The 24,232-nt window shown below is 39.6% G+C and overlaps 1 protein-coding gene across 6 annotated transcripts in view; it reads left to right on the top strand.

Moving 5' to 3' along the window:
• The window catches only part of Akap13 (A-kinase anchoring protein 13), a 262,036-nt gene that overhangs the window by 109,734 nt on the left and 128,070 nt on the right, over positions 1 to 24,232 (top strand). For all 6 annotated transcript variants that reach the window (XM_041654836.1, XM_041654846.1, XM_041654825.1 and 3 more), the window contains exons 6-8: positions 9,544 to 9,736; positions 14,300 to 17,354; positions 20,592 to 20,719. In XM_041654836.1, the coding sequence (XP_041510770.1) occupies positions 9,544 to 9,736; positions 14,300 to 17,354; positions 20,592 to 20,719 (3,376 nt within the window). The remainder of the gene's footprint in view (positions 1 to 9,543; positions 9,737 to 14,299; positions 17,355 to 20,591; positions 20,720 to 24,232) is intronic.

Below are 24,232 nucleotides of genomic sequence, written 5' to 3'. Positions count from 1 at the left end.
ATGAGATAATTATAATTTAGAAATTTTTATGGGTTTCATTTTGTCTTAATTTTATTTATGTAACGTATTTATTGTATTTGTGTATGCATTGCTGTGTGTTGGTGAACATGCCTATGTATACACACTTAGAGGCCAGAACTTGGTTTCTGGTATCCTTCTTTATCGCTCTCCATCTTATTTTTTGAAACGGCCTCTCAGTGAACCAGGAATGCCCAGTTAGCTAGATGGGCTCACCAGTGAGATTCTAGGATCCACCTGATCTAGAACCCTCAGCTCTGCAGTTACTGGCTTATGCCCCCACCTCTGGCTTTGTATGTTGGTGCTGGAGATATGAGCACATTTGTTTATGTTTGCATACCAGGCACTTTATGCTTTGGGCCTATTCCCTAGTGCACTCCAGCTTTTTAAATGTTAATAAATACTATTTTAAAAATTTATAAAGATCTAATGTTTGTAGTTACCTTCAAGTTTTCATAAACATTTGGGTCAAGAAAGATAAAATGTTCTTCCTACGTTTTCTAGTGCCAGTCCATTTCCTCCATACTGATACTATAAAGCTAGCTGTCTTGTCCATATGAAAATTATTAATAGTTCTGCAATTAATGACAACAGTTTTTATAGTCACAAATTGTAGCATTCTACTATTATATTAAATGTAAATGTTATCCGTAGCCAGTAGAACTCTGTATTAAAAAGCATATAAGAGGTTTTTACTTTATATTATCTAGAAAGTACTTGGAGAATGCTTACCTCCTGTATCAGAAGAGCAGCTTCATGAGTGGATGGTGTAACCTCCACATTCATTTGATCATTGACCACATAAATTTTCAGTAGACTGCTGTGGAATGGTCTTTCTGTACGTTATGAGTATGTTTTGCTTTGGCCTATGGCAAGGCAGGATAGAGCCAGGTGGGAAATTCAAACAGAGATACAGGAGAAGGGAGGAGTCTGGGAGATGCCAGCCAGCCACCAAGAAGCAAGACATGTAGAAAATGAGGTAACAAGCCACGAACCATGTGGCAAAGCATAGAGAAGAAATATGGGTTAGTTTAAATGTAAGAGCTAGTTAGTAATAAGCCTGAGCCAATGGGCCAAGCATTTCTAAGTAATTTTAAGCCTCTGAGTGGTTATTCTGGAACTGGTATGCAGGAGAGAAACCTCCAATTACAATATTGCTTTTCTTGATTATCCACTTTTCTTACTGTTTTATGGTTATACATACCATGAAACTGTGACACTGTCTCTTGAAATAGTAAAAGTCCCCCACCCTTTGGATTTGGAATGAGGGTCATTTATAGTGGTAAGTGTTTGAGGATCATTGCCTGGCAACCACCTTAAGATCATCTCTGTGCTTACTAGTATTATTACATGATCAGCATCTGATAGCTCTCAGAGACCTCCTTCTGATTTTTTCCTTAGGAATTGTACCAGTCCCAATGATACACCACATTTTGCTTTGTAGTTTGGGGCTTACAAACACTGAGCTAACACTTGACATTCTTGTTCATTTGGGCTTCGAAGTGAACTTAGTGTTCTGTCCTTATAGGTGATAAAATTGAAGTGCAGAGAAAATAGTTCCACAATCACACAAGTGGTTCTATTGGAGTAAAGAAGCCAAACTAAGACTGTCTTTTTCTAGTTATGGCCTAATTACTCATCTATAAATTTTCTCTTTTCCTAATTATTTAATAAGAAAATGTTTATAGCACGGTACTGATGATAGATGGCACTGCTAAATTTGTGTCTTCTTGGCTTTTCTTTTCCTTTGTACTTCTTCTGTGATGGTTATTTAGAGGAGAAATACAGTTCTGTCTCCTGCTATAGTCTGAATAGGGTTTTGGACTTATATATTGATCCTCTGTGCAGTGTTCATTGAAGGTGAGACATACTGGACAGCCCTCAAGTCTGAGAGGACCCACTGGGAAGAGATGAAGGCAGTTCTTATAACCAGAACTAGTTATAAAAGTAAACCTGACCCAAGATCATTGTTTGGCTTTTGGCTAGTAATAATGATCCCTGCTTCCATATATATACTTTGGAATGCGTGACAGCCAAGGAGAGTCTTTTTAGATCCAATGCTTTTACCTTAACTTTTAGCCTCTAAACGAAACTAACAAGCCTCTTTTATTTATACCTATCCAGTGTTTCATTATAGTAATGAAAATAGACCAATACATCCCATACCTCCACCCCTCAAAATAGGAAGAAGAGGAAAGCCAGTGAAATTCCTAGTGAATCTGCACATATGTGGATATTTATCTGACGATATCTAGCTAAGAAGAAAGCTCCATTTTGAGCAGAATAACTTTTTTTCCCCTTGGTCTACTTGTTCCTCTTCTGGAATTTAGACTCTGCAGCTCCATTTCAGTGGAGTTGTGGTTGACTTTGTAAACTCCACTGAGGTTTGGCAATGTTACAGTGTTGTGGTTTCATGTAAGATATTGCAGTAGCTCTCAAATAAGGAACCAGATGTTGCAGTTTCTTGTCCAAAGTAGGCTGGGGCAGAACACCCCATTTCCGAGGGTTGGCCTGAGTGTTTTTGTCTTTTCTTAAAGCAATAGTATGAGTCCAGAACCGAAATAGGATGGGCTTGAGATATTCATGGTGCTTGAGCAGACAAGTGTAAGTATCAGGTTTTAAGCTGTTGTAGTATTAGTCTTCGCTGGTGTTTTTTTTTTACTAGGTTTTTATTGTAATTGAACAAGAAGTAGCTTTGGACTTCCCCTGCCTGAATGATTAGTGTTTCTAAGTCTGAAAAAGTATTTTTCTTTGTAGTTTCTTGGGAGCTTTCATGTATGTTAGCATTAAGCCTGATTTTTTTTTTAAGTTGTAAGGTGAGAGAGTAGAGAGATAAATTATTGAATTGTGTAGCAGCTAGGTTACTCAGAATTAGTTGAAGTCTACTGTAGGCATATTGGATTTTGTTGAATTGCATATGTAAACTTTTGAGTTTGGTGCTAGTTATAGTCTCAATTTGGATGCTATAACCCTATCTCTAGAGAATGACTTCTAATTTATATTATTTTGCAATTAAAAATGTGTTGTGGATCCTGTAAAATTAATGAAAACAAATACCTAATATGCCTGATGAACTTCTGTTACGTTACATCTTTGTGTGTGTGTGTGTGTGTGTGTGTGTGTGTGCGCGCGCGCGCGCGCAGTTTGGATGTTGCTATAATTTGAAGCTACTACAGAGGTAGATAATGTGGGGAAGTTAAAAAGAGGCACACAGTTTTAGAATTGAGTCTGTATAGAACTTATGATTTTTTGATTTATTAGCTGGGTGTTCTGGAGGCAAATTACCTCTCAAATTTAAATTTCCTTACATGCAAAATGCAAATACAGTGATTCTAGCCCCAGAGGATTAAAGGTGGCTAGTGACATCTGGGTTCTGACTAAGCAGCTAATATTGTTTGTTAGTGTCATCCTTTGTTTTTTCTTTTGTCTGCTGTCTGAATGTTTTGTCACCATCACTAAGAATAAAGTCCTAGTTCCCACCAGGACTCACGCTGCTCTCACACACGGCTCTCAGACCTCCTTTCATAAACATTACCCTAATCCCATTGCTCTCTCAACTACCCTGGCCCTGGCCTTACCACCAAATCATTGTCCCTCAGGTTCTTACACATTCTGTGCTGGTTACCTGAAATTATCTGTTCCATTAACTCTACTTTTTATCATTTAAGTCAGTTTGCGTCTGAGAGCTTTTCCTGATGACTTATATGAGGAATCAACATTGTATCTCCCAGTAAAATAAACTGTTTCAGTAGGACCCTTGTTTCTCTTAAGTCTTCCTTAATGTATAACCACTATCTAGACTCATAATGAATACCGAATAAATATTTGTTGAAGGTTGGAGGAAATATGTAATTTGATCTTTAAATGTCTAGAAAATGCAGTATTTTGAGGTATCTTAAGATTTGGATTTGCAAGGGGATACAAAGGAGGGAGGCTTCAGGCACAGTGCATTTATAGATAATAAAATGGCATGCTCTTTGGTGTTATCTTTTCAACAAGATTTTGGAAATTTATCCATAATGGAAAAGATCAGTATGAACATGTAAAACAAATACTTATATCAAAGCCTAATACATTTCCAAATACTGACCCAACCCCATCTTAGGTTATAAGATTTATGTTTCCATTTTATGGCTCATACAAAGGCAGTCGACATTTTTTATGAATATCTTCTAGAGCTTTTGTAAATACATTTTCTTTTAGGGCACATATGCTTTTGAATATGTTAAAATTTGCACATTCACAACACCTCATTTGTACTGCTTTACCATGTAATCTAAAACATTTTGTGTTTAACTGTACATAAATCTCATTAATCAACAAAAGCTATCGAATTGAGCAAATACTTTGCTGGAAATAAATAATAAATAGACTTTGCTCTGGCATTGCAGCTCTGTGAAACCTTGTTTATCTATATACAGAATACTGGTATTGTCACATAGAAGATTGGATGTGGTTTTTATTGTTGTCATAGAGAACTAGATAATCCTTTATAGTTGCATTGTGTTTATTGTGGATTATAATTTGCTCCCAGCATTTCATATTTGGTTCAAGGGAATCATTTCAATAAATTGCAGAAGCCCTTAGTAACATGGCTGTTAAAGTTGAACTTTGGATGCTTTTGACATCATCATCATCATTATCATCATCACCAACAATAGCCAGTTGTGAACTGGGCTTTTTAAATCCTTTGAATTCTATTCAGTTAAATTTTCCATTTTTCCCAGGGCTATGTGAAGCATCCCTTTGATGGAGTAAGTCTCTAGCCAGTACTGTGTGTGCTGTGCCACCTCATGCTGCTTATTGTCCTGCTAGTTACCACTTCCCAGTATCTATTGATGTTAAATTTTATTTCCCAAATAATTCATTTTTAGAGTTTTTACTTTGTAATAAATTGGAAAGAAGAAAAGCTGTGATTCTCTATCATGAATAGAGAGATTATCTTCCTTTTTTTTATTTTTTAAATTTATTTATTTATTAAGGATTTCTGCCTCGTCCCCACAACCGCTTCCCATTTCCCTCCCCCTCCCCCGATCAAGTCCCCCTCCCTCATCTGCTCGAAGAGCAATCAGGGTTCCCTGACCTGTGGGAAGCCCAAGGACTGCCCACCTCTATCCAGGTCTCCTAAGGTGAGCATTCAAACTGCCTAGGCTCCCACAAAGCCAGTACGTGCAGTAGGATCAAAAACCCACTGCAATTACTTAATCTGCTGTACAGTGCTGTTATTAGGGAGAATAATGTTACATGTTGCTTCAAAAGTAGCAGGTTAGGACAGATAAAAGTCACACTAGTTGCTGGGAATTGAACTCAGGACCTCTGGAAAAGCAACCATGCCAGCATAACACTCTATGCATAATAAATAATTTTTTTTAAAAAAAAAAGTCACCCTAGTTTATAAAAAAATGAATTGTTTCTTTATTGTTACCTAATTTATTGGTCTAATTGACAGATAAGGTAAATGCATTTCAATAGTAGTTTTACATTCTGTAAAACTTAGGCAAAGCTGTGGACTTTCTAAAGATGTATTAGGTTCCTACAAGCTTGTTGATTTATTTATGGGTTTTTGTCTTGAACTTCAGTAACCTAGTATATTGCCAAGTGAACTTCCTGACTGAAAGTTGAACATCCTATCAGACTAATAAAATTTTCTTTTTCAAGTGGAAAAAGAAGTTTATAGACTAACAACTTTATTGTAACTTAAAGTTACTGATTTAATTAACAAATTGCTTACAGAATTGTAGACTCCTTACAGGGAAGTTTATTGATTGGGTGATTTTAATGTTCAGTGCAGTGACGTTAACAAATTCATGTTTAGATTTATTATCATTAAAAGTGAATTTCAGCATGACTAAAAGAGGCTGTATATTTATTTCTCCATAAATAGGACATTTAAATTAGCAAACAGGTGCTTGCTGTTTGATTTTGTTTTGGGTTTACTACACGAGAAAGCTAAACGACTAGTCTGCCTGCCTTGTTCTCTGTCTATGCTTGCAGTTGGACTTCCTTGGTCTGTTTTATATCATCATTTTGAAATTGTTTTACCATTTATGTTTTTCTTCTCAAGCTTCATATTATTTTTCTAAGTATTTCTCTAACCCATAGTTTGATTTTGGCCAGCAGTGCTGATGTTCTTCCCAGCGATGGATGACATGGCAGTGTAATGGTATCATCTGCCAAAGACTGAGCCCAAGTGTGGCTCAGCTACTTAGTTGTGGGTTAAGTTAGTCAGTTGCTTAAAACTTAGAGCTTCAACAGTCTGCACTGTAAATTGGGATAGTTATAATCTCCATAAACAGCTAAGAGTATAAATGGGAGCACACGTGTGCCTAGTTTAATGTCTGATATTTGTTAAGCAACTAATAAGTGCTAGGAATAGAGGAAAATGATAGTGTGTATCCTGTGTGTCTTTGCCCCTCATCTTCCCTTCCATCCTTTCTGGAAGTAGAAACTAGTATTTTGTTAGTACTGTGTGTGTGTGTTTACATTTGTATGTGCTCATCTTTCTTAGTATATCTTTAATTTTTAAGTTAACTTGATAAGAAAGCTATTGTTTCCATTTCTTTTGATTTTAAAAGTATTTCAAAAATAAATTCATAAAATGATCTAGATATAATTATAATACTTTAAAGCATATTTCAGTAATTTCCCCACCCACTTCTCATTTTTCCTACTTTTCTGGCACTCCACCCCCATCCTCACAGACTTTTTTTCTTGTAACACTTGAAAAACCTCTCGAATATCGAACCCAAATCACTCATCATAGACCAGACACAGCATAAATGAAATTCTGCCCAAATGTCAACACTACACGTGTTCCTCTCACTGCCCTGTGGCTGCATAGGACAGTGGAAACAGGGTATTAGAAGGTGCATGGGCTTTGTTCTCAGGTGAGGCTGCAGAGAGTTATTAGACCACAAAGTCTTGCTGAACTCAGAAGACTGTTTTCTGGAGCCATGCTAGAAACCACACGCAATTTGGGGCTCACAAGAATGTTGAAAACATTCATAGAAATCACCTTTGACAGGGAGATTGAAAGTTAGAAGTCTGTTTCAGAATCTGTTTAAATGTGACAATTTAAGACACTATTGCCTTCAATGAAATAATGTCTATACTGCATAAATGCAAGCTAATAATAAAATACCTTAATCATAGTGGTAGTTTTCTCACCATGATCTAAAAGGGAGATGGAGGTAGAGGAAGGAAGTGGTAGAGATCTCTCAAACCTTCCTATACTATTTTAGTTCCTTCATCTGCAGGCCTCCATTTCACTGGTTTCTAAAAGGGTCTTAACCAGGGCATCCTAACTCACCAACTAAAAGAAACAGAATCCCTCTTGAGTATTGTAGGTATGCTTTTGTGTTTTGCCAGACTTGGTTTGGTTACAGTAAAATCATTATGTAGTTTCCAAAGTAAACTTTAGGTAGTAACTAGGCAGAAGTTAAAGCTAAGGGACAACTTAATTACTACTGGTAGATACAGAAAAGGCTTCTACTCAAGACAGTGCTGAGTAGTTACCCTGGAGGTGCAAGGAGACTGAACAAAGCAGGAAAGGTGTGCTGACGACATGTAGACAAGGTCTGTGCTCTTGAGAACAGTAGAATGTGTGGGTGGACCTTAGCAAAGTGGAGAGTGGAGAGGCAACACCAGCTTGTACTTCCCTGTGTTAAGCCATTCATGTCCCTTTTATCCATTTCTTTTTTTCTGTGTTGATTCTTTTTTAATATTTTTTTTACTCTCTCCCCTCCTCCTATTCATTTTATCCATTTCTTGAACTAGTGTTTGAATTATCATATCCCTGTGTACATATTATAGAGCTAAGATCCAGAGAAGTTAAGACACTTTATAAAATTATGTAGCCAAGAAATTCAGTACTTGGCTTTGAGTCCAGAAATATCAACTCTGCATTATATACATTGTATCTGACTGACAAGAAAGACATAATGGGGAGGATTAGGGCTGCCAAAATATACATCCCAGAACAGAAGAGGCTCCTTAACTTGAAGTGTGTGCCAAAACAGACTGAATAAGAATATGAAATTGGGTGATACGCTGTATGCTTCATCCCTGTTTATCTTAAATGCTTAAATACCTTCATCCAGCATAAAACCAGTGTATCTGATGCTTTGCAAGCAAACACGGACATGGACAACCTTGTGAAGAGAGTAAAGTTAGAAGTGTTGTATGTAGTGACATTTCATTGTTATTTTAATAAATAAAGCTTGTCTGAAGATCGGAGAGTAAAATGGCCCCACTGGTCAGCCTTTCAGACCAGGCAGTGATGACACACACCTTTAATCCCAGTAGCCACGTTAATTTGCCGTAGAAACTAGGCGGTAGTGGTGCACGCCTTTAATCCCAGCCCTAGAAAGGAAGGAATATAAAACAGGAAAAGACAGCTGTCAGACACAGTCTTCTAAGATTCCTGGAGGCAGGATCGCCATTTCATACTGAGGTAGAGGTAAAAGCCAGTGGCTGGCTGTTTTGCTCTTCTTACCTTCAGGTTGAATCCCAATATCATTTTTTGGGTTTTTATTAATCTTGCAACAACTGTGAACTTTATAGAAGAAACCCACTTGTCTTGAACAAATTAGAGGATAGCTAAACACTGAGAGAGAACTTGTTCCTTTTTGTGTTCACTGGTTTTAAAATGTTTTCAAGTAAACCTGCTCTCCTCATTAAATCTGTTTTCTACATTTATCAGAAAAGTAGTTTTATGTTTTTAGTCTTAGGCCAGAAGTTGTTCATGTTTGTACTCATCAGGTTTATTCGTATACCGCTTATGTTCATAATATCGATTAGCAAAGTCGCGTTTTATCTTTAGAATTTTGGTGCTTTATCTGTTTGGTGCTAGGGATCAAACCCAGGATTTTACAGAAAAATCAAACCCAGGTGTTCTACCACTGAGCCACATAACCAGCTTTTGGTTTCTAAATTAAAAAAAAAAATAGCTTGAATTTCATAGACTAGAGCGTCATTTAAAATGGGGTTTTATAAGTGTGATGATGAGACTAGTATATATAGCAGTGTAGTTTCCCCGTATAGTGGACTTCAAGAATTTTGAAGGTGTCTCCTCTACCTAGTGATTCAAAGGAGTATCTTAAGGGGTTGGGGTGACCAGTTCATCCCTTCCTAATGGAACTGAAGTTTGTTAGCATATAGTGTAACCTATTTATAACCCAGTCTTAATAGACCTTGCTAGTATTGACGATCAGGTTGAAGCCATCATTCTGATAGTTGATTATTTGATTATTAGCATGATATTAACTATTTAAAGATTCTAGACTTCCCTGTCTTTATCAAAAGAACATCCTTAAAGGCAATTTTCTTAAGCCATTTCTGTTCTCTTGCAAAGAGGAAAAGAGGATAGAGATATTTGTCCTGTCATATGCTCATCAAAGCTGCATAAACCAACCATTTTCTGCTCTGAAGGCTCAGAGAGCAGTCAGAACTATTACATCATACTTAGAATACTAAATCTATGCCTGGTAGTAGATTTTGTATATTAATGAGATTGCTTACTTGCAGGGAAAATGCTGGTGAACCAGATTCCTGGAGCAGTTTATCCTATGAAATCCCTTATGGAGACTGTTCAGTGAGGCACCATCGAGAACTGGACGTCTACACATTGACATCTGAATCTGGATCACATCATGAACCCCATGGAGATAGCTGTACTGGACATATTTTTAAACTGATGAATATCCAACAGCAGCTAATGGTAAGGGAAAGTTTTCATTTTAGTTACTTGTCTGCCTATCCCCCTCCCGCCATGAGTCTTGCTATAATTAGAATTTAAATTTATAAAGGATTATTAGTATTCAGTGTTGCTGTGCTAGTTAGTATTTTGTCACCTTAACACAAACTAGAGCCATTTTGGAAGAGGGAACCTTAGTTGAGAAACACCTGCATCAGACCACAAGGGCTCGCTCCCTGGGTGGATAGTCTGGGGTTGTATAAGAACGCTAAGCAAGCTGTGGAACTCAAGTCAGTAAACAGGGTTTCTCCATAGTCAGCTCCTGCCTCCACTTCCTGTTTGATTTTCTGCCCTTATATCCTGCAGCAATGGACTATGCCTAGAGTTCTTTCCTTCCCAAGTTAGATTTGGTCATGGTGTTTAAAACAGCAATAGAAAACAAACTAAGACAGTTGCCACTTAAGATACAGAACTGACATTTGGCTTGTAGTAGCAGAGGACTGAGATTTAATTCTAACTTATAGAAGACTTTGTTTCCTTGTATCCTACATCCCCACTTGCTCTTTTAATTTTTTTTGCCTCCTCTTCCACAGTTTCCTGAGGTCTGAGGGAAAGGGAATTGGTGGAGACATGCCATTTAGAACTGAGTTGTTGCATGGTCTTAAACGCTCTGCACTTTTCTCTGTATTTGTTCCCACCTTCTGCAGGAGGAAGTTTCTCTGATGATGGCTAAGCAAGTGTAGCGTAGTGATGTTAGGCGTCATTTTATCGCTCCGTTCCTGCAGCAGAACAGGAGCATTTGGTTTTCCTCTAGGTCCACCTGAGCACTGTGTGGCATAGATTCCATCTCACGAATGGGCCTACAGGCACTCAGATAGTAGTTAGTTGCTCCCACAACTTTTATGCCACTACCGTATATCTTGCAGACAGGTCACCATTATAGATCGAAGGGCTTGTAGCTGTGTATGAACTCAAAGACACAGTGGTGGCGTACACAGGGACTGCACAGAGCTAAACCAGACGGGATCCCAGCACCAAAAGGGAAAATGGACTCAAGTCTTCCTCCCTGACCCAAAAGCTATCTCCAGTCAATAACTGCTCACAAAGGAAAAATTTGTTTTTTTCAAATAGAGTCTCCCTGGGTTTATATCCACACTTAAGAACAGGCCTCATGCCCAGCAGTAGGTAACCAACACAAAACAAACAATGTTTGTGTGCAAATGTTTATGTCCCTGCATCTGTATGTTTCCAGGGCTTTTTACTTTGGCTCTTTTTTTCCTGTTTGTTTGTTTGTTTTGCCCTATTCCATTTTTTGTTGTTGTTGTTTTTATTCTATTTTGTTTTAGGTGCCTGTTTGTCTTCTAATGAAAGAGAGAATAAAAGTGTATGGATTTGGGGACTTGGAGGAGGGAAACCGTGATTAGAATATATTATATGAAAGAATATTTTCAATCTATGTGTGTGTGTGCATGTGCGTGCACGTGTGCATGTATGTGTGTCCACCGTTTTTACTGGGCTTGTGTTCGGAGCTCAGAAGACAACTTTTATGATTCTGGGTTTAGGGGAATCAAGCTCAGGCTCTCAGGCTTGCATGGCGAGTGCTTTTACTCCCCAAGCCATCTTGCTGGCCCACAGGGCTGGGATCTTTACATTTGAAATTCTTCCCAAATTTCTAAAAGATACTCATAGTCACTACAGATGTGCACATGTGTAGCAAGCAGAACAAATTTTTTTCTGTCATGAATTTTTTTTTAATGTTTTAGAATTATAGGAGGCCATAGTGTCTAGATTATTGCTAAAGACCAAGGAGGGAATTGACTCCTTAGGAAAACCCTTTCACCACTGTTCAGGGAATGATGATAGAGCTGCCATGTTTAAATGAATAGTTGACAGTTACAAAGGTCATCAGAAAAATAAGGATTTTATAATCCACTCAAGCACTGAAGATAAAATGGTTGCCAGACATAAAATCATTATAGACTCCTTGGTAGCATTTATTGTGGGTAATATAGACGTCATATGGCTGCATCTCTCTGCATTTGAGAAGCTAACTTTAGATAATTTTTCCACCCAGTTTATTTCAAAGCTGATTTGATTTGGAAACAGCCTGATAATAATTCTATTTAAGGTCATCTAGGGCCAGCTTGATGCCAGAGGCTTCTTTGGCAACAACATTATTTCTGAAACAAGCAAGCCAAAAAAATTCTACACTAGGATTATATGAAATGGTTTATCCTGCTTTTCTCTTTTTGGAATATTTTTTATTTTTATGTGTGTCTGTGCAACTTGTACATGCAGTATGTATGCGTGTGTATCATGTGCATGTAGTGTGTTTGACTTGCATCCTGTGCCTGCATTTTATATATCTGTGCACCATATACATGAAGCGTATATGTCTGTACCATGTGCATGCAGTGTGTATGTATGTCTGTGTACCGTGTGCATGCAGTGTATATGTGCTTCATGTGCATAAAGTGTGTATGTCTGCACCATGTGAATGCTGTACTCTCAGAGGTCAGAAGAAGGCGTTGTATATCCTGGCACTGGAGTCCTGAGAATAGAACCCACGTCCTTTGGAAGAGCCGCCAATGTTCTCAATCACTGAGCCATCTTGCTGGCCTTCTTCTGCCTTTCTGAATGATATTTATTTCCAGCCTACCATTTTCCTTTGAATAGACTATTCCAGAATTACTTTTTCCTTTTTTGAACTCTTACTTAACAGATGGTCCTCTAATTAAGAAAACTCAGCTTGTACATTTCAATGTTACTTTGACCATTCTTTAGACAGCACTGCCCACTTGTTTCTTTAGTCTGCAGTGTTCACCTTTCATCAGGGGCATTGATTTGCTGCCCTAACTTTTAAGTGAAGTTTCCCAGGCTAGTATTGAATACTCTTGAGGAATGCAGCATACACGTGTTTAGTGGAAAGTCTGGCTTGGGTATACTCTAATAAAAAGACACCAGCAAGGATCACACGTTTTACTCTTACCTGCAAACTTCATAGTAGCTTTAATGAGAAGGAACAGTCTGATGATCTAGACTTAGGATATTTACAGATTAAACATAAGTGAGACATGATAGGAAGTGTCTATAAAATTATTTCAATAACAAATAATAAATGGAGAACTGATTTTTAAATAATTATGTATCAAATAAATATTACTGTAATAGTTGCTGAATTTTGATATTATCAACTCATTAAAGGTTCAGCTCTATTTATTTGTCTTTATTTTCCTAAGCCTTATTTGCATATCTATGATATTTTTATATTTATCTTTAAGATTATTATTAGTGGGGGGGTCGCATGTCAGAGAGTAGGTATAAATAAGTGCAGATGCACATGGAGGCCAGAGGGGGCTTTTGAATTCCCTCGAACTGTAGTTAGAAGTGGTTGCAGGCTGCTAGATGTAGGTAGGTGCTGGGAATAGAAGTCTCAGGCCCCCTGCAAGAATGGCATGCACTCTTCAACACTGAGCCATCTCCCCAGTCCCCTTTCTGCTTACTTTATAACTTTTGATTAACTGTAATTTTTACTTAGCTTTTCAACATTCTCTCTCTTTCTCTTTCTCTCTCTCTCTCTCTCTCTCTCTCTCTCACACACACACACACACACACACACAGAGTTCATGGTTTATATAACAGTGCTGTGTTCTTTCTGTCAAATTGATGAATTGTGATTATTTTACCCATTTCTTTTGTATTTTTTGTATTTGTTTATATAATAATATCAAAAGACTCTTCAGCTATGCATGGTAATGTGAGCCTATAATCCCAGTAGTCAGGAGGCAGAGACAGGGGATTAAGTGATTATGTAGCCAGCCTGTCCACATAGCAAGTTTCTCTTACATAGTGTGGCCTTATCTTAGAAAACAAATAAAACTAAATTACTCACAAATTTTAAGGTGGCAAAAACTATTTTTTGATAAGAGTTTTAATACCCTCCAACACGTAGGACCCTTGGCAATAGTTGGTAGTATATACTATCTTTTATTTAACATTTAGTATGGATACAACAAAAACCACTTTTTATCAAACTGATACATAGTACTCCTAATTCTGTACCTACTTAGTTTAGGTATGTTGGGTTGAGCATATTTCGAGGATATAGTTCTAAGACTGAGTATTTTGATTGAAAGAGTTTTAAAACTCGTTAGGCTTTGATTTTACATTAATATTTGAGGCAGGTGGAAGTAGACTCTGTTCCTGTATAGACCTAAGGATCCTCATTGGCTTTCATTTGAAGATGTCAATTGTGCTTTTTAAAAACAAAGCTTTTGAGGTCTAATTTCAAATCTGTTTTTTAAAAACGGAAGTCAGTCACTGAGTATAATCTAAATAAAATGTGACATCCCCATGAATAAACAGATGTGGTCAGAGGGCAGTGCAGCATTAAACTGAGAAGGATTGGAAAGACAGTTCTGTTCAACAAGACTTTGCTAGCAGGCATCAGTGACATTCTTTTCTCACGATCAGCTTTGTTTTGTCACACACACACACACATACACACACACACACACACCCCACGCACACATTCTCCTTTCTTTTCATGGTCAATTTTTTTAAAAGTATCTTTGATTTTTTTCCTAGAAAACAAACTTGAAGCAGATGGACAATCTTATGCCCTTAATGGTGACAGCTCAGGATTCTTCTAGTGTGCCCAGTGCCCCAGAGACAGACGGCCGGTTCCTTTCCTGTGCACCAGAGCCTTCTGACCAGCAGCCGCTCTCTTCTGAAGAAACCAGCAGCACTTCATGTTGCCGAGGGAGTCCTGAGGGGAAGGCTGCAAGTTCCTGTGATTTGTCAAGTGTGGCTGAGGAAGAAAATGCAGTCTGTGCTCATAAGAAAAATAAAGATGTGGAGAGGAAAGGGGAAGAGGAGGAGCCAGCATCTGCCGTGGACACTAGGTCTGCATCTCATCAAGACAGCTGCCTTCAGAGCACACCCGACTGTGGAGTAAAAGGCTCAGAAGGCCTTCCATCCTGTGGAAACAGAACCGAAGTAACTGGAACAAAAGATTCTGTAGTGGCCACAGGTCAGCAGTCCCTGAGCAGCAGTGGCCATGTGCTGCAGGAAGTCATGGTCACAGAGCCAGGGGCATGCCAGCATTCCTCTGGAAGGGAGCTACTCGACAGTTCAACAGTTGCTAGTGCCCCAGAGAATGCAGGAGAACTGGAACATAGCTTACTGAACCCAAACGGTACCATCCAGAAGAATAAGCATCAAGTAGGGGAAGTCACAAAGGAAAGATTGGAGAATTCTGATGTCAGCACAGCTGAGGCATCTGGTGTTGAAGCTTTACATGAGCCTGTGGAGAAAGCCAATATTACAAACCATGTCATTGCCTCCAGTGTCCTGGGTGCCAACACGCCTGCTGAGTCGTCACCTGCCTTGAGTCCTGGAGAAATCCCCGCTGAGAAAACAGGAAAGGAAACACAGGGAAGAAGTTGTGAGGAGAGAACCGATGCTCTAAGTGAGCAGAGCTCTCTGGTGTCTCCACCTGCTGCAGAAGACACGTCAGGTGGACTAGCACCTGATACTCCCCTAGCAGACCTGTGCGAGACACCATCACCATTGGCATTAACCTGTTCTGGGCCAAAACCAGATGGGATACCAAACCAGGAATCAGAATCTAACTCATGCCATGCTGCAAGCCCAAACAGCCAGGAACTGCTTTGTTCTACAGGCGTGGCTGGCACATCTTGTGCCAAGTCTTGGAGTCAGCAAAACACAGTGACTCCTAGTGGTGAGCTGGTTGTACAGCACTGTTGTGGTAAGGTCAACCTGCCAGAAAGCGCGGGAACGCAGCCAAAACCCTGCACCACCCTCTGCCCAGAAGACTCACAAGCTGACACAGTCACTTGTGACACTGTGAAAAATACCCAGGCATCTGTGGGGACTTGTCCTCTCTGTGTTTCAAATGCAAAGAGCCAGGGAAAAGATTTAAAACAAGATACAACCTTAAATGTGCTTGGGGATGTTTCACATTTGCCTTCAGTTGTCCCCCAAACTGAAAAAGAACCAGTGCCAGACCAGGTATCGCCACCAGGCAGCAGTTTCTCTCTGGCAAGCAGTCCAGAGAGTGAATCAGTAACCAAAGATGACGCACTTTCTCTTGTCCCCTCCCAGAAAGAAAAGGGAACAGCAACTCCTCAGCTTCATAGAGCTATAGCTTGTGGAGATGGCCCAGATGAAGGAGATTCGAGTGATCCCGGGAAGCTAGGCGACGGGGCCACTGGCCTGTGTACACCCTCTGCCGTAGAGCTTCAGCCCAGCATGGGGAACACCAGCCCTGTAGGCCTTGGTGGAGAACAGGAGGGCCCCGGGCCAACAGCGACACCTGAAGTTCTGAGCGGTGATTCACTACAAAGTGTGGAGAGAGCTGCTTTGGTCTCTGAGTCTCTACAGTCTGAAGAAGGTAGCAGTCTGGTGGTTCCAGAAAACTCAGCAGCTCAGGGGCAAGATGACAAGGGCGAAGCAAGGAGGTGTTCTTCCGCTAAAGAAGACGGGAATTGTTCAGAAATGTCAAGGGAAAACCAGATAACAACACCTCCTGGGCAGGAGATACCAAGAGTTTGTGAACAACCTATGTCAGCCATCTGTGCAGGGGAGAAAGCACTGCAGCCCAGTCACTCAGCAGGCACACCCTCTGCCGGGCTGAAAACAGAAAGTAAGCATAACAAGGAAGTGGCCACACAGGTCTCCCCACTGACTGAAGGTGGAGCTGCAAAGAACCTGGTGCCACCAAAAGCAAGTCTGGCTGCAGATTCAAAGCAGAAAGTCTCGGGTGCAGAGCAGAGCGGCTCATCTCTGTTGTCAGATGCATCTGAGGCCCTTCAGCCTTCTGCTCTGGATGCTAGTGCGAGTGCTCAGATCCAAGGGGAGACGAATGCTTGTGTGGTAAGCAGAAATGTGATGGAGGATGGGCCAGTGCCTAATGCTCTATCAGCTGTTGCTGAGCCCAGAAGAAAGGATACATCACACTGTGTCAAAGACAGTCCAGTTTCAGAGTTGTTCAACGAAGAGAAGAAAATGACTCCAAGTTTGCCACAAGCTTTTCTGGGCGAAGGTGTCACTGGCTCACAGGAAGGCATAACCCCAGAGATAGTGCCACTTGATTGCAAGAGAGAAAAACTGGAAGGAACAGACCTCAGCTGTGACATGAGTCACTCCAAAGAGGCCCCAAACGATGAAGAAACAATGCAGCCTCTTGCCTTGGACCTCCCCACAGAGATAGGACTCTCAGCTCTCAATGACAGTGTCCTCCCAGCTGGCATGAAGCACGTCACACAGACCTCAGTCCAGGAAAGTAATGCCACCTCTCTACTTGGAATCCAAGCTGCGAGTGTACCTAAGGGAGCTGATCCCATAGAGGAGACCGCCACTCGTATAGTAGAGGCCGTCATCAAGCAAGTCAAGGCCTCCAGCGCACTGTTGGCTAAGGGAGAAACCAGTAGTCCATCACTGCCCATCCCAGAGACTAAGCAGCTACAGCATGTTTGTACAGAGAGTACATGTACTTTCCCACCTGGGGAGACCCTGTACATGGATAATACTCATGAAGAAATCACCGGGAACTGTGTTGTTGAAACAGAGGAACCAGAGAAAATTGTTTCACCTGTGGACAAGCCTGAGCCAGCACCAGGTAAGCTTAAGCAGTTTATAAAATCAGTAGCTTCAGAGAAGCATGTTTCTGTTATGTAGCAAGAACGTGAATGTCGTTACTGTTTTAAGGTCTTGCTTGCTCAGTAGTGTAAATTGCCAAGTTAATAGTCACTACTGTCAGGAAACACGTGTCATCTTGGGTTGGACAGATTTTACTTCCTGTATTACAGACTCAAAGGTTGGGGATTTTTTTTTTTTAGCCTACACTGTCTGTCGCAGTGGAGCTGTTACAGTTTCTAAATCTGGAAGACAGCACCTGGGTCTGAGATGGTGTTAATCAAGCAGTTTAGTTCTTTTCTTTAGAGCCGTAGAACCCAGCACTGAAATGAATGTGCTCAGCTTACAAGTTGGAAACTCTCCTAAGTCATTGTCTGTATGTCTTGTAAGAGAATTTAAAGTCAGGCCAGTTTCGCGAGCAGCTGTTTCGAGAAGTACTCTTTTAAAATGAATATCTAAAATGGTGATATGAAGTCATTGGTTAAGTCGGGGGTGTGTACTCCCTCCTTTTCCTGCCTGAGGAACAGACCCCCCAGGTTTGCTGCTTCACTTTTGGGCCGAGTCTGGGAATTCAGAGTCCTGCACAGCACAAGGGCTAGGATACAGGATTTCCGCCCAAGCCCAGTCTGCCGTGCTGCTGTCACCAGGCAGACCTTGTGTCTGCTTATCTTGGTGAAGCAGCTGCACTGAGCAGATTGCTCAACACAAGCAGCCTGTTCATCAGTGAGTAGCCATGTCCAGAGAGAGCAGAAAGAAACCACCATTGCTCAATGGAATGAATTTGCTCACTAGAACGTCTTACGGTGTTTGAGACTGAGGCTGAAACTGGCGTCGGAATGGCTGTCCATCTTGTCTTCTGAAGTTCCTGAAGGTCAGTTGGGTGCAGACATTTCTACACTACCTGCTACCAGCTAGCTGTACCATGCCCCTCAATGCGTTTTTGATAGATTTTTTTAAAAAAAAAAAACTGTTGACAATGCTTTTAAGTGTAATGCTTATTGTGGGGGGGGGGGAGAAATGAACAAACAATAATAAAGAAGTTCTCTAGGAAGATGGGGTTTAAACATAATGCCTGTGCCCCGGTAAAGGGCTTTCTGGCTGTTTTAAAGCCCAACCAATGTCCAGCAGTGGTTAAGTGAGGAAGCTGAGGTGGGACTTTTGGTGACTTTAGATTTTTGAATTTAGTGCTGTGTTAGGTTGACGTCTATCTCAGCACTGAAATGAGGTCTCTAATTCTTGAGACAAGGCACCACGCAAGTCTATTTTGGGGGCCTTGGCAGTTTGACATTTCAGAAGCATGGGAGTGGCTGTAAGTTGATGCCTTGCTGTTTTCCTTTCTTTGGGTGCTCTGTTGTTGGCCACCCAGGGTGGGATTAGTTCTCCTTCTTGTTCTGTGATCACAATTTGACCCTAGCAACTGTGAACTGTGAAGTTTGTGTCTGTATCACTGGATCAGAAAAGGTAAAATAAGAAAAAAAAAGTAGCAGAATCTTAGACTTTTGTTTTTAAGTATATACAACTGTAATAAAGATACTAAGAAATAGTGTCTTTAAAATGAATGAGTTCAGGGTTGGTGTATGTAGTGTAGATGGATTACTTGTTTTGTTGCCAAAAGGACTTATGACTGGGTTGGTACTCAGCCTCCAGCTACAAAAAAGTAGCCAGTGGTGAAGAAATTGGTGCTTTCTTCACGAAAAAGCCATGGCTGAGGAAAGTCCCTGGTTACGTTGCATGTACATATGAGTGTGATCTCATAGCCAAGGGTATTTTTTTGTGAAGGTTGCCTTCCATTCATGGATTGTTTTTTAGGTCAGATTTAGCTATTTGGGAGTAGCCTATTAAAAGAAGGACTTGTGACCTTTGTCTCACTGAAAGCATTGATTGGTCACTGTTCCCCGAATGTTGGTGGTGCTTCACCAAACCAAGCTAATCTTGTAGTCTCAGTAATCAATGTTTACAGTTGTACTGGTCCATATTTTTGTTGATTACATATAGGAAAGTTGAGGTTATGTTAAAAATCACATTCCTGGGTGCAATAAAAGCCATATATATACCCCTACATACACATAGTTACTCTCTCTCTTAGAAATATTTTCTTTGAGTGATTTTTGTAAAGGGATTACTTCTTTTTAAAAAATAAATAAATAAAACTTGAGTGTATGAAAGCTAACAGATTTTTGTTCTCTGGGCAGACAAACTTGGCTATCTATTTTAAATTGCTAGTAAGATTGTATAATTATAAAAGAAAAGACAGTAGAAAGAATTGTGAATGTTCTTTTGTTAGGAATGTGACTTTCCCAATCAAAGATCTTGTAGAGGGTTACAGTGCTGTTAGTGTAAATGAGTCCTAACGTGAGTTATTTTTTGTTGAGAGAAGCCTCAGTCTTTCAGATGGGGATTGTTTTTATTGCCAGAGAGGTAGCATTGCTAGGTTATTAACAACACATGGAAATGAGGCAGAATTTCCATTTATACTTGGAAAATTAAGGTAAATTTTGACTATTCAATCATTGTTTCCTCTTTAAAGAAGTGTCAGAAGTCTAAATTTTCCTTGAACATCATTATTATCACTTCCTGCTTTTGTTGACCATGTGGTCTGGTAAGAGAGACTATTACTGTTGGATCTGCTGAGAGCATGGTCAGTATAGGACAGACTATTTCATACTAAAACAATAACATAAAAACCAAGAAGGAAAAGAGTGTCTGATTCTCTATATTTTGCTTTTGGAAGGAATGATATTTTTAAAAACAATTTACCTAAATGTCCAGTCTTATTGATTAAATTGATGGTATAGATAAGGATCTAAGATTTTATCTCAATTTTAATGGCTTTTCATTTTCTCTGTACAGATATATTTTCCTATAATGGTGTCCAGAAGGTACTGACTTATTTCAGATATTAGTTTGCACCCTTATAGTTTATGAATTTACTGTCACATGAGTTCTCATAGATTTTCATGAAAAGTCATTAATGAAATGAACTCTTAGTAGCGGATGAGTTGAAATTCCTTTAGCTCTATACTCATTTAAACCTGGGAACCATATGATAAGTACTAGCTCTGTGGGGTCATAAATGGCACCAGCTCCTGCCATTTAATAGAAAAACGAACAAAACAGATGGAACCCAGAGTTTGTTGTGTAAATACAAAAACACATAGGAACTTTCTTTAAAAAAAAAAAATCAAATATACTCTCTCTGAATAACCCGTATTCTCTTCAGAAATGCCAGACACTAAAGCTGAAGATGAAGTGGATTTTCTGAATAAGACCAGAGCTCCTCCTGCGCAGGAGGTTGTAGGAAATGGAACTACCACACCCAAGATGAAGCAAGGCCCTGGAACCCAAGCGGTAAGTGGCATCTTCAGGCCTGTATGGACAGAGCATTGCACCTTGGTCTGCTTGTTGATCCGTAGCCTTGGTTTTAGCGATAGGTTGGGAGACATCAGTGGTTTTTACCCCTTCCTTCTTGTTCTGCTTTTGAAAAGAAGGGTTGTTTTTGTTCAACTCGTGGTTGGTGTCATCAAATTTTGAAATCGCTTCTCCTACATGAATCCTTTGGACATTACAACTAAACATTATTCCTGTGGGCGCAAGACTTTGAAACTGGCCAACACATTTACATTGACACAAGAATTTATACCAGAGGGCATCCATGCACCTTACTAAACGTGACTACTTCTGTATGTCTTCATTTTGGAGGTCACCCATAAAGTGTCTAAACTATGAGGGATATCATTATTAGCAAAGAAGAAAACGTTAAGTATTTCTGTAGCAGCTTTATGAAGATACATACATTAGCAAAACCACCATTCAAATAAAATATGCTTAGTAGCTTTTTATATTTATAGAACTGCATACTTGCTACTACTGCCTGTTTTATTTTTTGAGATTCACTCACGTATGTTTGTTTTGCTTGCATGTATGTATGTGCACCATGTGTGTGCAGTGTCCACTGAGCCTTCTATCCAGCCTGATTGTTTATGTTCTTGGTGTGACATCGTCATCTCAAAAGCCCTATGCCCATTGCAGTCTGCCTGCCTTTCTTACTTCCACTCACCAGGCAGTCAGGATCCTGTCTTTTTAGACATTTGACTTTTCTTGAACTTCATATAAAGGGAACTATAGAGCATGTGCTCATGGCGTCTGGCTTCAGTGGCTTAGCCTAGTATTTTGACGTTTTATTTGTGTTGCATCATTGATTATTGTCAGATAGTATTTCATTGTAAACATATACCATTGTAGCATGATTACTAAAAACCCAGAGATAGACATTGGGGTTCAACATGAAGGTCAGAAAAGCAAAACAGCCAGCCACTGGCTCTTACCTCTACATCAGGCTGAGATGGTGACCCTGCCTCCAGTAATCCTCAGAATGAGACGGAGCTGAGACCTGTCTCCTCCCATTTTATATTCCTCTCTAGGGCTGGGATTAAAGGTGTGTGTCACCAGTTCCTAATCTGTAAGGCTGACCAGTGGGGCTGTTTTACTCTGGTCTTCAGGCAAGCTTTACTAAAATACAAATGAAATATTACTACATACCATTGTAAATAAGGTGTATATTTTGGAATGCTTTATTTTTGGAGCTGTTAGAAATCATGGGACTTTTGTGGATACACACAGACACATTACGTAGACAAGTTTTTGTGTACATAGTAGTGGAATTGTTGGGCCATGTAGTAATTCCAAATTTAATATTCAGAGTTTTAAATTTTTTTATTATTTTAATTATTGGGAAAGGAGTATGTGAGCATGAATGCAGGAACCCCTGGAGACCAGAAGAGTGTGTAGGATCCCTTGGAGCCAGAGTGATCTGGATGCTGTGAGTGGAACTTGGTTCCTTTGGAAAAGCAGCATATGCTCCGAACCACTGAGCTGTCTTTTCAGCTTCTTCAGTAGGTTTTTAAAAACATTTCCTTCTGGTTTAAAGTTAATGGCTTTCAGATCAAGGAAACTCGCTAAGAAGACTTTGTGTTTTCTTCTTTGAATTTTGTGCTGGCTAAAGACAGACTTTTAGAAAGCTGACCAGCAAGTTAATGTGCTCACATACACTGCCAGTGTTCCTTGGCTAGATCTGACAGTGTTTGCCTTTCAAAGGCTAAAATGGCATTTTTCATTAAGATTACCACAGTAGGTAAACAGAATTGTACCATCCCAAACTGCTTGACATTATGAGATGATAACAAAGCCTCATTTTATTGGAGTACGGTGGTAAGATGGTGCTGGCTGTTCCTGCCCACCACTTGCTGCAGATAATATTCATGACTAGTGCCTGGGTGTTTACTTGTATAGCAAGCATTTTTCAGATAAATGCTGCTTTTGCCTCAGGGAAGAATTGGGAATATAAGATTTGTGGGTGCATGTGTCTTTGATCCAGAAAGTCCCTCAAAAAAAAAGGAAGGAGCAAACTCAAGTCCTCAAATTCAGACACTCTAGTTTTGTTCTTTCCTAGTTCTTTTCTTCTTGTTTCTTCCTGTAGTTTTAGGGGTTGAAAGAAAGAATACACTGCTGGTTGCTCAGCATACCTCATTTTCCTGAAAAGGAGTAGAGCCTAGAAGAATCATGTGACTGGCATCATAAGCAGGTGGAGTCTGGAGCTAGTTCTTCTAACTTAGGATGTAGAGAATCTCTTACCTTATACTTTGTGTCCTCGTCTACCTGGTACAGAAAACATACTAATAGTTCTGGGGTATTTTTCAGGTGCAAAGGAAGTTTTTGTGTCGGCATCATTATTAAAATACTTAAAGTCTGAGCACCACTCTCCTTTCCTCTTGCTGTTGTGCTGTGAACTGAAAGAAAAACCCATGGACACAGACTTTTAACATTTCCTGTGTCTTCCTCTCTTCCAGTTTAATTCTTCTCTTTTTATCCATTAACTATATTTTCACTGTGTCAGAAGAGAACAGAAGTCTGTAGGAAAGTTTTAGTTTCTGTGGGACATATATATACAGTCTTTGCCCTAGCTTGTCCCCTTTGCTAGCACATTGGGAAAGCAATAATAGATGGAATGTTTCTGTACTTCAGTGAACCTTGTTTTAGACACTGAATTTTGAATTCCATATGATGTTCACAGCATTTACTATTTTTGCTTTAATTTTTTTCAGTCGTTAAAAATAATAAATCTACTCTTAGATTTTTTTTTTTCAGGGAGCATACACAACCAATAGTAGACTACTGGCAAGAAGTGTGTAAACTTCTGGCAAAAAGAATACTCTGTACCAGTGAAAGTTGAGCAAGCAAGCTCTTTGTTTTTCCATTCCCTTCTCTCTTCTTGATTTTAATTTTAAAAAACATTAAGTTGGGTCTAATGCTCCACATGTGTAATTCCAGTACTTGGGAGGCTGAGGCAGGATAATCACCATGAATCAAGGCCAGCCTGGGCTATGTATATAAAGACTTGCTCTTTACCACAACAACAACAACAAAAATGTTCTCTTGTATAACCTCTAATTACTACACTGCAAATTGGGTTAGAGAGCTCAATTCTGTCTGAGCTAGATTTTTGGTTTAGCTCTGTATAACTCAATTTTCTCATCTCTGTTCATCATCTTAGCCTTAAAGTTCTAGTGTCTGTATTAAGGAAAGGGTTGACTGAGTTTGTGATTGTAGTTGGGGGTGGAGTGGCATTTGTTTAATGTTATTTAATCCAAACTTTCTGACACATACCCAGGCTTTGTTTTGACCTTGGGAATAGGCCAGTCATTGCTTCATTGAATTATTGCTTCATTGACTCATTCTCTTCCAAACAGAAAACAGAACAAATACATTTGTCTGATGACCTGCAAGACAAGAGTGATAGGGAATTTGTGGCAGTTTACTAATAAATATAAATACAGAGTTTCTGTAAAGAGAAACCTGTGGTTG

Source organism: Microtus oregoni, unplaced genomic scaffold, assembly GCF_018167655.1.
Source record: "Microtus oregoni isolate MIOR12 unplaced genomic scaffold, Mior012 000000F_ref0000247, whole genome shotgun sequence".
In the NCBI taxonomy this organism is placed as follows: Eukaryota; Metazoa; Chordata; class Mammalia; order Rodentia; family Cricetidae; genus Microtus; species Microtus oregoni.
Note: the sequence above shows the minus strand (reverse complement) of the source record. Positions and strands in the feature narration are given on the sequence as shown.